Source organism: Crocodylus siamensis, chromosome 1 (genome assembly GCF_052110815.1).
Source record: "Crocodylus siamensis isolate JL-2025a chromosome 1, ASM5211081v1, whole genome shotgun sequence".
Classification (NCBI taxonomy): Eukaryota; Metazoa; Chordata; order Crocodylia; family Crocodylidae; genus Crocodylus; species Crocodylus siamensis.
In genome coordinates, this window is record NC_143395.1 from 116,670,677 (window position 1) to 116,683,935 (window position 13,259).

The 13,259-nt window shown below is 40.4% G+C and overlaps 1 protein-coding gene across 11 annotated transcripts in view; it reads left to right on the top strand.

The window, feature by feature from the left end:
- SASH1 (SAM and SH3 domain containing 1) overlaps positions 1-13,259 on the top strand; it is an 840,287-nt gene that overhangs the window by 796,624 nt on the left and 30,404 nt on the right. For 10 of the 11 annotated variants that reach the window (XM_090041059.1, XM_090041073.1, XM_090041087.1 and 7 more), the window contains 3 exons: positions 1,173-1,519; positions 7,234-7,305; positions 9,365-9,508. In XM_090041059.1, the coding sequence (XP_089897185.1) occupies positions 1,173-1,519; positions 7,234-7,305; positions 9,365-9,508 (563 nt within the window). The remainder of the gene's footprint in view (positions 1-1,172; positions 1,520-7,233; positions 7,306-9,364; positions 9,509-13,259) is intronic. The other variant, XM_090041065.1, reaches the window with a different exon arrangement.

The following is a 13,259-nucleotide window of genomic DNA, read 5'->3' on the forward strand; positions in this document are numbered from 1 at the left end:
TATGACTTTTGATGAGACTTCCTCCACACTCTGTGCTTCAGGGCTGCAGTTTTCTTTTCAAAAAAGAAAAGAAAAAAAGAAAAACATTTATCAAAATCTGCCATCTGTAACTGAACAGACATCTGTAGGAATTCACTAGGGTATGGGTGTTCAACCACTGGCTTTTGGACCAGATGCAGCCCACGGAGCTTCCCATGACCTGAAAGTTAGGTAGCAGCGGGATATTAACAGCTAGTTGCTGTTGCCGTGCTGCCCAATTTCTGGACCCATGGGGACCCACAATTGGGGCTGCATGGGGCCCAATCCTGGTGTGCAGGGCTAGGCACAGGGCCCAATTTTGGTGCACAGAGCCTGATCTGGAGCACAGATTGGTCCTGACCCATGGAGCCAAAAGTTTGAGCACCCCTGCACTTAGGCTATTGCATATTTTGGCCCCTTGCTAATAATATAGTAGATGGAGAAGCAAGAACAAGACAGCATAGGGGCAACAAGTTCTGGCAAACAGGGAGCATATTAGAGATTGAAGTGCTGATCCCAGCCCTGCCACTGATGTGCTGTGCACTTTGAGGAAATATTACATTTCTGTTCATCTACCACATCTTTAAGATAGAGGAAATACCTCCTGTAGCTTCATGAGAATGGTGAAAATGATGGATGAGAACTACTGTGTAAATGCTAAAGTATTTTATCACTATTATTGTATCTTATTTATATATAAACAATGTTTGTAGGTATTTAGAGAGATAATATTTTGTGCTAGGCAATGAATATTGGTTTCAGCTTTTCAAGAGTTTTAGTAGTGACACTACTTGGAGGAAAAGCAGTGTTTTAAATGCTGAAAAGGCCTAAATTGGGTCCTTTTGAAAATAGTCCATACCACTATTTTTTATTAAGTTATCCCAGAATTTTAGCTTAACAAGTAGGAGGAGGGTGAAATGATTACAACACACTCTATCGGCAAATGCAGTAGGGGCTCCTGTGCATCACAGCCGACAGGTAGAATTTATTCTTATAATGATTATTTTCAATTTAAAAGCATGTCTATTGTTGTTTTAATTAAAGGAAATGAATGTTCCTATGTCAAGCTGCAGGGGAAGAGGCATTAATGTACGAGTAAATTAGAAGATAAGTGTGAAAGATGACATGCATTATGCTGCCTTTGTCCCCTCTAGGTGTGGAAGAGCGCTCGCTCGACAGCTCTCCTATACTGGATGACAGATCGGCACTTTATTCTGGAGTTCACAAGAAGCAATTCTATTATGATGGCTCCTGTGAGAAGCAGCCAGAGGATGATTCAGACTCGCTCACTACTTCCCCTTCATCTAGCAGTCTAGATACCTGGGGTGCTAACCGGAAGCTGGTGAAGACCTTCAGCAAAAATGACAGCCGTGGCCTTATTAAGCCCCCCAAGAAACTTGGGACATTTTTCTCTTACCCGGAAGAAGAAAAGACCCAGAAAGTTTGTCGCTCCTTGACAGATGGGGAAATGAAGAAGAGCCTTGGCTCCCTGAGCCATGGGGTAAGTACTGAAAGTGTTTGCTTTTATGACAACAGGCACAAGCACCATCTCTTGGTGTCCTTGGAGGAGGTTCAGAGTGTCAGGAAGCAGATCCGACTGAAGAAAATGGATGCTAACTATTCCTGTTCCAGAGCTTTTCTTTGCCAGCGTCCTGCTAGGAAAGGAGCATGTCCCACAACTTGTGACCTCCAGCTGCTCCGGCACAAAGCCAAAGGAGGAGGAGGTTGTGGCTTCCCAAACAGAAGGCTACGGGGTCGTACTTCCGTCAGCGAGTTCAATATCACCTATGTGGTGGAGAGAAGCCTATATAGTCACCTCAACCTATCACAGCTGGTGCGCCCTGTCACTGATAGGACCCTGAGCAAGGCTGACAAACAGGACCTGAGGAGATGCCTGCTGGAAGAAGATGAGGAGGCCAAGAGGAAGTGGGCTGCCACAGTGGACCGCTGTACTAAAAGGGTTCTCTTGAGAATCCACCAAAAGTCTGTGAGTCAAAGAGCTGTCATGACAGAGGCCTTCCAGTTTCTTTGAGGTTGCAGTCAGCCACATTGCTGCTTTCTACCCTAGTCTATGCCCTTTGGATCAATGCTTTCACTTCTTACTTACCGGCAGAAGATTTTAAACATGAGAGAGACATGGAGGGGGTAGGAGGGGAGGGTATTTCAGTCCCCAATGTAAAAGTCTCCTTGAGCTCCCATCTGTCAGGAGCATCTCAATGAGAAATAGCAAATGTGACAAGAAAAAGTTTTTCTTAAAACTCAGAAATGGAAATTTTGGGGGAGGAGAAAAGAGAAGCAATACAACAGTGTTCCCCCACTGTCCTGAAAATTAGTCCTGCATTCTTTTAAAGAAAATATTGTCAAGAGTCAGAGATGCTAGGGTCAGAAGGGACCTCAACAGATCATCGAGTCTGACCCCCTGCCAAGGAAAGCATGCTGGGGTCAGATGATTGTGGTAACGTCTAGGCTCATACATTAAAGCAACATATTCTCTCCAGTAAACCCTTTAGAGGCATGGAGAACTCTTAGTACCCTGCTTCTTTCTCTCTGCTTCCTTCTGCTTTCTGTACTGCTCTCATTCCTGCTCTCCCTACCCTCCCCTGGTTTTTCTTCTCGGCTGCTAACACAGCTCACTCAGCTCAGTAGCTTACCTCCTACATGCAGAGCACTCGGAGAGGCAGGAGTCCACCCCTGCCTGCTGCTTCCCCCCCATCCAAACTTGTCTTTTCAGCCTGATAGTGCTCTGGGTCCTTTCTGCACCATGCCTGGTTGCTGCTTCTACTTCCTGAGCATGACGTGGAGGGAACATAGTGATACGGAGAAGAGAAGGGTTGGTCAGCCAAGTACAACAGGAAATAAGTAAAGTGAGTTAAGCTGTGTTCCAAATCCCCAAACCAGCCATTGCTCTTTTTGGCTGCAAAACTCCTAGAATATGTGAACTATGAGCAGTATAGACAAAAACATGTTTGGTTGTGATGCCAAGGAAATAAGCTTCATGCATCCCCAGGACACCATGGGGATGCACCAAGTCACTTCTTGTGGTCACCAGAAGCCCGGGTCTAGAATACAGTGTTGGGTATCCCCATAAAGATGTCCTTACCACCTCATTTCTGAGGTTAATATGTACAGATGGGTGGATCTCAGCAGAGTGAACCCTTCTCACTCAGTGTAGACAGTCTTAAATTCCCTAAAAACTTTCTATCAGCACCATCCATAGTCTCAGCCTTAGCCAGCTCGTTGTCCTGACAGTCTAGTTGTATGTTCTTGTTCTGAAGGAAAGGAGTGGTGGCTGGTAACGTCTAGGCTCGTACGTTAAAGCAACATATTCCCTCCAGTTCTAGATTTTATAGAATATTTTGGTAGAGTTCTCATGAAATTAAATTTTTAAGGCATGAGTTATTTTGGTATAAGAACTGCATAGTCATGTCCTTGGTGTCTGACAAATTGTTAGTCATTAGTAGGAGTTGATCTGGATTGATATTCCATACTTACATCTGGTTGATGCCCACTTTAGTGATGCAGTACTTTATTTCTGCCAGGTACAAGTAACAGTTTCTCCTGTTTATCCCACTAGTTCTTTTGTGTAAACTAACAGATACTTTTTCAATGTTATTCTCTGAAATACTGTTTTCAAATTCTTTTCTGTAATGACATTTTGATTGGTGATATTCACCTGTGAATTGAATCTTTGAGGGGTGTCAGGAGACAAGCAAGATAGATCCACTGGTTCCTCTTACCTTCTAAACAAGAACCAAAGCCATTCATTAGAAACACCCTTTGATGCAAAGTATATTCTGGTAAATACAGATACTACCTCTGTTGGATCAGCTGTTTAGTATTTTAGCAACTTGAGAGTAGTCTCCCTATGGTAATCTCTCTGGAAGCTCTATGGGAACTATCCGACTTGAACTTGTTCACACAGATACAGTTAGAGAAGGAAAAAAAGAGCTCTTTTGAGTTTAAAGGGAGAGGTCACCAATTAACTACTTTGCTGAGTTCTTTAAAAGAGGAAAATTGTGGAAGGAGGGAGTGACTGCTTACCTTAGCTTTAAAGAAACTATTTTTTAAGAATGCTAAGAAACTTTTCTTTCTCTTCACACATTTTCTCTCCTTCTTAATAACAACATAACACTTGCTGCAACCTCAGAGAAATTGCCATGCTTTTGTATTCAGTGGAAATGGTCACTCTGTGTTGTCTTGCAGTTTGTTTTCATCATTTACATTTGTTTCAGTGATCTGGTCACACATGGAAATTTTAAATCATGTCAGTTTTTCTTTCCTCCCAAAATGCTGGTATATTTTTTGAGTGCATGGCCATTCCATTGAATATTCCTCTCTTCATCCACAGACTTTTTCATTTGGTCCACTTTATCAGAGGTTATCAAAGAAACCAGAAAGTGCAAGTTGACTATTCCAGATTTACAATGATATGTGTCTTTTTTTCATATTGGAACAATCACAATGTTTAATGTGATGCAACTGCTCAAATACTGTGCAACCAAAGGACTGTTTTTTTCTCAGGGAAGATTCCTACATCAGATTTTCTGGCTTGTTTAAAAACCATTGGCTCAGAGCATGTCTTGTCATTCTTGTCCTTTGTTCATGTGCTGGTGTTGGGTTACCATTGCAGTGTAGGACTAGTTTGAATGGCCTTATTATGGAAGGTTCCCATACACATGGTGAAATGTGCTGTTCTTAAACAGATCTTACTGGTGCTAGTAGGACTGGGACATTGCTTTTTATACATAGTGCTTGAAAGCCATTCTCATGACTTAGGTTCTGAGCTGATTTTTGTTACCAGTGGGACAATCTTCTGTTTCTAAGCTTTTTTTCTGGTGAAGTCCCCTTTGCTTTTTGCAGCTGAGTGCCTCAGGAGCAAAAAATGTTGTCTTAGTTTGTTTGGGCTTCTGCTCTGAGTCTCCCTGATGTGTCTTCTATTCTCCTTATTTCCTTTGCACCCTAGATCAGGAGTTCCCAAACTGTGGAATGTGTACTCCTGGGGTTACACAAAACATGTCTAGGGGGTACTTTTACAGGAGAAATTACATAATAGCAGATTTAATTTTCATTATCATACTACTTGGCATTTACGGGGTTAACAGCTGTTTCCCAGTCTGTGGTATGGGTACCACCAGTGGTATGTAGACAGCCTGTCAGTGGTATGCATTAACAGATTTATTATAATTACTTTATATGACAAAAGTTTGCTGGTGATATTTAAGGTTGTATCATTTAAAACTGGTGGTACACAATCTGTCAGAGTTTGGAAACTGCTGGATTAAAATATAAAACATATGCTGGTAGGGATATGCAGGCAGCTGGTAAATTTGCAGTGAGGTATGCAGTAAGAAAAAGTTTGGGAACCTCTTCCTTAAATTTTTGTTGTTGTTCCTTTTCTGCTAGTTCACCAGAAGGCAGTGTATGGCTTGAAGGAAAAAGCATTTGCTAGTGGTCCTGTGGGGCTGGGTCTTGACACTGAATGCCATGGGACCAGAGGAGCAAAGGCTTGGTCCTTTGGGTTTATGTCTCAGTCTGCCACCCTTTTTTTAAGGGGTTCTCCATATTTGTTGTTCTGCTATGTCATTCTTCCACTGAAGAAGTCTAGGATTCCCAATATCCTTCAGATGGAAAAACTCTGGACTAAACAGTGATTTAAGATGCTTTCAGCAACTAGTTTTTTAAGTTATACATTACTCACTGCCATCAAGATGCAGCTAGCAATATCTGCAAAGAAGCTCTTCCACATTGTGGTATCTTTCTGTAGTGGGTGAGGGTCCTGAAAATAAACAAAACTCTCATTTATTGCGTATTTAGGTTTTTCAGTAACACTGTTTCCAGGGATCTAGGAAAAGTATTCATTGCCTTTGGGTTCTGAAAGAGCCATGGGATAGGCTACTGCCACCATCTTCCTTTCATGTAGAAGTCTGAACAGTGAAGAAAAAGATGTAAACAATCACTGAATACGCACAAGATAGAGCAAAAATTAAGGAGCAAAGCATGATTTTAGGGGGGAAAAAAGCTATTATTACTGTATGTGCTGATTAGAAATGAAGCTGAGGTTTTTTTCTAATTAGACCCATTAACTTAATTGCTTACTGGGTCAGGTAGTATGTGGTTCTTGTTTCTGGGCGGTACAGTCTCTGTGCCTCTCACTGGGTCATGTTGGTGATTGTAAGTGCTACTTTATTATAAGGGCTTTTAACTAGTCCCGAGTGTACACTGGTACTCTGTACCAACTCTGTACAAGCTCATGCTTGTTTTCATGGATTGTCTCATAAGGCTTCTGTCAACAAAGAGCATCTAAAAGCACAAACTTCTAGCTTCTAGCTGATGCAGGCCCCACCCACCAGACCTGAGCACCCACCTGACCTTTGATTCTTGCTGTGGAAATGTGACTTGACTTAGTTTGCATGGTCAGTCCATTGCTTTGTCTTGTGGGGAGAGTAGTGGTGTCATAATGCTGCCATTTGTAGACAGGATGATTATGATAAATGCACCAGCGATTTTGGCCAAGACTGGGGAGGAGGGAGTGAGTCATCCCTTTGAGTTGATTGTGCCATTGTAAATATAACCTACTTTCTCTCCCAGAAGTAACAAAGCTGCCTTGTACCACTGAGGAGGTGGTGAGAGATGTCTAAACTGAAGTCAGTGCTTTCCAAGAATAATGCCGGTGGGGTGCATAATCCTTCTTTGACTGCTAGGCAGGGTTTGTTGGTAGAGCCTACCAAGGGCTTGAGTCTGCAGTAGGTTAGTTTCTCCATTGATTCTGGTAGAAGTTAATGGGTTTGAGCTACCTCCAGAAGGTACTCACAACTTGTGTCAGGAGGACTGGATTCCCCTCAGATTCCCAGTATCTTTCTGGGCTGGTTTTGAGGGGCTGTTGGAATGTAAGGGTGAAGTTGCTAGCAAATTGGAGCACTAGCTGTAAAAAAGGAGCAGTTTTCTGACGCCCAAAATTTTGTTTAATAGAGTCTAGACTAGGCAACTCAGAGGAAGCAGGCCGAGGCCCAAAAGGCCTGTGCAAAGATAACTGATTCTTTACTCATGATCCACGGTAGTAATGCGTGTACTTTTGGTTTCTCATCCTTCCTTTTAAGTTTCCATTTTTGCACATGTTTGTGTTTTCAGTAGTGTTTTTCCAAGTGGGAGAAGATGCATGAGTGAGTTAATTGTTTATCCTGAGACTGTTTCTATACCAACCTGTCCTTTCCACAGAGAACCTGCAGCTTTGGAGGATTTGACTTGACAAATCGATCCCTGCATATTGGAAACAATACTGACCATATGGTGAGTATGAGGCAGGAAGGGCCAGGCCTGAACTAATAGAAAGCTCCTCTTGTAGAAGAGATAAAGCATAGTGGGTATTTATGCTGCTTTTAAAAGTAGTTTAGCTCCACAATAGCAGTTTGACGAGCCAAGAAGCCCACAGTGCACAGTATTTTTGTAGTTGCGTTAACCAGAAGCTTTCTCAGTCCCATGAATAATATATCCACCCATATCCATGTATGTATGCATTTGTTTAGCTACTGCATCAGGGCTTCAAGCATAGGAGTAAGGGACAGATCTGTACTCTGCTCCTAGTCCTCCCGTTCACTCGTAGTGTCACTTCCAGCTAGTCACATGATAGGTGTGCTTCATCTCTACAACAGATACAGTTGCTTACATCTCATAATGGTGCAGAAAACTTACATTTGTTAGCACTTGTGATGAGCTTTGATTTTAATTTAGATAAAAACTGCTAGTGTTATTTAATATTTGTATTATCAAAGTGTCTAGGAGCTTCAGTCATGGATCAGGGTCCAGCCATAAGGAACAGTAAAACCACTACAAGAATTAGTCCAGTCAGGCTTCTTGCTTTGATCCCAAACTTCTTCTTACGACGTTTGTAGCCAAGAAGTAACAGTTGTATAAAAACAATGATTCAGTGTCCTGTATGAAATTACTGATGTAATTTCTCTTCAGAAAAACCTTAGTCATCCTTGATCTTTGTCTGTTAAAAATTTTAATGAGGTCTAAATCATAAAACAACTTGTTACAGCCATGTTTGTGAAATAAAAAGGATTAGATTCTTTAGGATTAGCCAAATATGTCTGCAATTATTTCTTCTTTACCCTTGATTTATAAACACACTATGTGTATCTTTCAGCTGGTTTTGTATGTTTCATACAGATGGTACTTTGCTCTGGGAAACTGTGAAATCTGGATGTTATGCTTCCTCTCCCACCAACAGTGAGAGAGACATAATACACCATAATAATGCATGCAGATCAAGTGGATTTGCTGAAAAATCTTAATGGCATTAGTTTAATGTTTTTTTCAGGACACAGAAGGCAAAGAAAAAAGATTTTTAAACTGGCCAAAAGAAGAAATAAATTCAGCAGTGAGGTTATCTTTATAAATTACCCTATAAGGGAAAAAGGTAGCGCTGTTAACTGTCCATTAGCTTTCACAACATTTTAAAGAGAATTTTCACAAAAGGAAATAAAGGTCAAAGGAGTGTAGGCCTTATAGACTCAGTTTTGAAGAAAAAGGTAGCTTTTTCTAGACCAGCTTTGTTTGGTATTTTATCTATGTGTGGTGTTTTTAGTTCTAAGATAAATTCAATTATGCTCCAAAGGGTCAGTGAATCTAATTAGACATTACATTTTATCATTATGGAATTAAATGAATTTTAGTCCTGCTTCAAGTGCAAGTCTCAGGGCAGCCCTAGCAATGGAGTTGCTACTGATGCCTCTGTAATACAGTTTTGAGAGCCATGTAAAGAAATAATCTGGTTTATAAACAAATTGTCTATGCAAGATTTATTTTGTCTATTGTTTCAGTGCAGCCACCTCATATGTAGGGTGGATGCAGCTGCTGCTTTAACAACTTACTTTAAAACTGCATAGCAGTTTAGAGAGGGAAGTTAAATGCACCACATCCAGCTGAAAATAAAATTCAGGCAGCCAGAACAGAATTAGCCAGATAATTAGTTGGCCCAGACTGCGATTACTGTGCCTGCTGTTGAAAAAAGGGCTTTGGAGACAGGATTACAGTGGTATGGTTTATCAGAAGGATCTGACATCCAGCAATAGCTTTCCCCAACTGATTGAATGCTCAGTAGAAATTCAAAGGGAAGAATGTATCCAAATACTGCCTACTACCCCAGCATATCTTTCTCTGTTTATTATCAGGGTTAGGGTGGAGGACGTTTACGTGGTGAAGCTTACAGCAATGAACTGACCACTATACTGTCTTTCAGGGTCTCCCCTGGATACCTTTCCATGAAGGCTGGAGTGAGAAGTAGAAGACAGGAAAGAGTTTGCTCTTTTAAATTATAGACATAACTTCATATTGTATTTTGCAGGGCAAAGAAGGAGATTTTGTTTACAAAGAAGTGATCAAATCGCCCTCTGCCTCCCGCATATCCCTTGGCAAAAAAGTGAAGTCTGTAAAGGAAACCATGAAGAAAAGGATGTCAAAAAAATATAGCAGTTCTCTCTCAGAGCAGGTAGGCAAGATTTGTAGCAAATTATACTAACGGTGATAAAAAATTATAAGGAATATTGATCCTCACGCTTCAAGGCATCCTCTGAAAGCCTGGTGTGGTCAGGAAGAAATTTCTTCCCAGGGTATAGCATGGTATAGCAATTCCTATGTTCTTAAAGAATACCCGAATGTAAAATGTCTTATATAGAAATCTAACCATAAAGGTGTGATCTAAGTACCTTGTAAGTAACTATTCAGTAAAGGTATATGATTAATTGTTTTACTCATTCTATGTGTATTTGTACCTCTCTCTATTTATCATTATTATGATATCTTTGGATTTCTACAGAAAAAAGAGCACAGGCTCCTGGCACTAAATTAAAATTAAACTGCAGTTTACTTCCTAACCTGAACGCCTGATAAAACTGAATTCTTCCCCTCCCTTTCTCCCCCCTTTTGTCTTTTGTATTTCAGCTTCTCTCTCCTTCTTATAATCTGCTTTCTACATGTTCTTTTATAGCTTCCGATGAAGTGAGATTCAGATCACAAAAGCTTGTAGATATATATCTACTTTGGTTAGTCTGTAAGGTGCGAATATACCCTGCCTTCCTCCTTACAAAAATCAACATACACAGCATGTGCCCCCTCTATAGATCTAACTTCTGTCCCCCCGCTCCTCCCAGCATAGCCTAAGCAAATTGATGCACTCTGTAGCCATGAATAGCTATTTCCATAGAAAAGCTTCCCAGTCTGTTTTGGACTGTGACCTCATTTTTGGGTTCATGATCAAACTCTTGGCTGGCAAGCAACTGTTCTACTTCCAGTTCAAGCCCGTCTTTGGTAATTGAATGTCTGTGGGACCTGTAATCCAATTGGAAGTGCTACAGCCCCCAAATAGGTTGCAACCCTGAGGTTGAGAACCACTGTTGTAGAAGATCCTACTATCGTTCTTCACCACAGTTTTCTATAGTTCATTAGTACATGTAGTTGTACAGCTGTGCTTTTTGAATTTACTCTGGCCAAAATAAATCTGATGTTTTTTCAAGAAAGTCCTTTTTGGCAGACTTTGCATTCTTTGGTTTGGTGGATTGTCAAAATATCCAGAACAGCTAGAAAAAAAATCACTGTTTCCACTTAAAATGTGTAATAGTTTACAAAGCTGCTGGGAAACCAAAGTCTAACAAATATCTCCCTCTAGTGTTCATTTAATAATCAGCAGCCCATGAAACATCTTTGGCAGGACTAGAGAAATGTAGTTATTTGTTTTTATTTATGCAGTGTATATGCTGTCCATCCTAACAAAGCCATAGGGTGACTGAGGGTGAGATAACAAGACAACTTAAAAGGACATCTGGGATATCAAAGTAAAAAAGACCCACTAAACATCTCAGCCTAGCTTTGTTTGCTAAATACCTGCCCAAACAGGAAGTTTTGGCAGCATTTCCAAAAGATGTCCAAGCTTACAGTCTGGCAGGCTTCAAAAGGAGGGAGTTCAACGGGTTGCGCTTGCAAGAAATTTCTCTAACTGACCTTAGGGATCATCCTGTAGCTCAAGGAAGAAGGTGGTCCCTTAGGTATGTAAGGCCCAGACCATTTAGAGCCACGTAGGTCAAAATCAACACCTTGAATTGCACCTGGAAAACTACTGGGAGCCAATGCAAACACTGGAGAAATGGAGTTACATGCTTCTGGTAACGCAGCCCGTCAGAAGGCAGGCCACTGCATTATGCATCAGCAGTAGCCTCCATATCATTTTCAAAGGTAGCCTTCTGTAGAGCACAATGCAGTAGCCTAGCCTTGAGGGTACAAAGGAAAACACTTGGAGAGAAGGAACAAATATGCCTTTATAACAGTTTTGTAGCATCCTTTTTTGAAAACTTGGTACAAAACAGGAGCAGAGCTGAGTTTTTTAATTGTTGTCCTCCTTTTCTTCTTATGTCCTTTGGGCAAGGAAACAACATGTTGCTTTCTGTCCTGTTTGAGTCACTCAGTCTGGTGCTTCCCAAAGTTACTACATTTTTTCTGAAGTTCCTGAGAACAGTCCACATACACTTGGCGCAACACTTACCAAGAAAGAGAGAGAAAAAAAATCAGTGTGAGGTTCAGAGTGGAGCTGAAGAAACAGTACCTCTAAGCAGAGTCACTTATTTGGCAATCCCTGTGAATGGATCTTCTCTGTATCTTGACCCAGCCTTACTAGTACCTCATTTGTATTTTGGGTTGCAACTTCTTATATGGCAGTGACTGATATCTTATGCATTAGTATGACAGTTGGCAACTTAGTAATGTATAGGGGAACTGTGTGGAAGACCTCTAGAGATAAAAGCTTAAGCTGAAGAAACAAGACTAGTAACTCATACTCTTTGTGTGCCTGTATAGAGTGCAGACCGGTAGCTCGTATCACATAGTGTTACTTTAGCACAAAATGGCCCAACCTTTTGGGACTACCGCAGTAGAAATGTTAAAAGATAGTAGTAATAAAAATATTACATTTATTGAATTCAAAATGATGTTCTTCCCAATCATACACAATATAAGGGCATGGAGGGAGTCCCCTTCCAACAGATACATGATGCCAATGTTATTCATGAATGAGTTTTTTTTTTTTTCATTTTAGAAATGAGCATTTCAATTAAAAAAATAATATTGAGCTGCAGTAATAAAACATTTCCTGCTGCATTATGGAAGTTGAAATGTATGATTTGAGGCCGAGAAACCCTTAGAATGACACTTTGGCTATGCTAAAGATAAAGAAAAATGAGGAAAAAATGTGTGTATATTAGATTAGCAGTGCGTGACTTGTGCTCCAGAGTTCCCCTTGACCTGTGGAGTCACATGCTGGAAAGATATTTTCTGATGATTCTGCAGCATAAAAATAATAGGCTTCATTTAGATGGTTTTGTGACCGCATATCTGTGGAAAATGCTAACTAGACTTGTAAATCAGTAAGGGGTTGGTTGTTTTTATGTTTTAATTTCTTAGTGCAGACAGTTCTGAATACTGAACTATCTATCTTTGTGGCATCATTTCTCAAACTAAGTGCCTCTGTACCACTAGCCTGTGTTTCAAAACAAGCAAATCCTGCTCTGACAGCAAATAGCTACCAGATTGCTTTAGCCATTCTTCAGAAAGGCTGTCACAGCTCCAGCCTGGATAAAGAGACTTTCAGATTCACTATATTGCTTGAGTGAATGAAAACTTAAATTTTCTCTCTTACTTTATACATGGTAAAATGTTTTTGCTTTCTCTGTACTTTCTTTATGCCTACGTTTCATTTTCTAGTTATTTGTTTTTCTCTTTAGGTATAAGAACAAAAAAGAAAGTTAGTTCCTTGTTGCAGGAAACTTAATTTTCAATCCTGTCCGTTATACATGGTACTACTAATCTGTATGAATCATATGTAAATTCCTGATTCAGTTAACAGTTTGGTAAACATGGTCACTGTGAAAATTAAGTATCTTTATTTTGCAGTTTCTGAGTTGGGAGCTTTGTGTAAAGATTAAATATTCCCTTCTGGTTTTTCAAATGTGTTTCCGGTGAATAAGACAAGATACTTCTAGTTCTTTTTTTAAAAAGTATGTAAAATGGTTGCCTAAGCCTTAGTATGTCTATGAGAGCAAACAAACAAATAAATGAAGGAAGGTTTTATACCAGGCCACTAGACTGGAAGTCAGGAAGTTCAGTGCCCAGCTATGTCCCAGACATCCTGGACAGTTATTTAATCTCTCTTGTGTCCTCAATACCCATCTGTAAATTGGGAGTAATAATGTTTC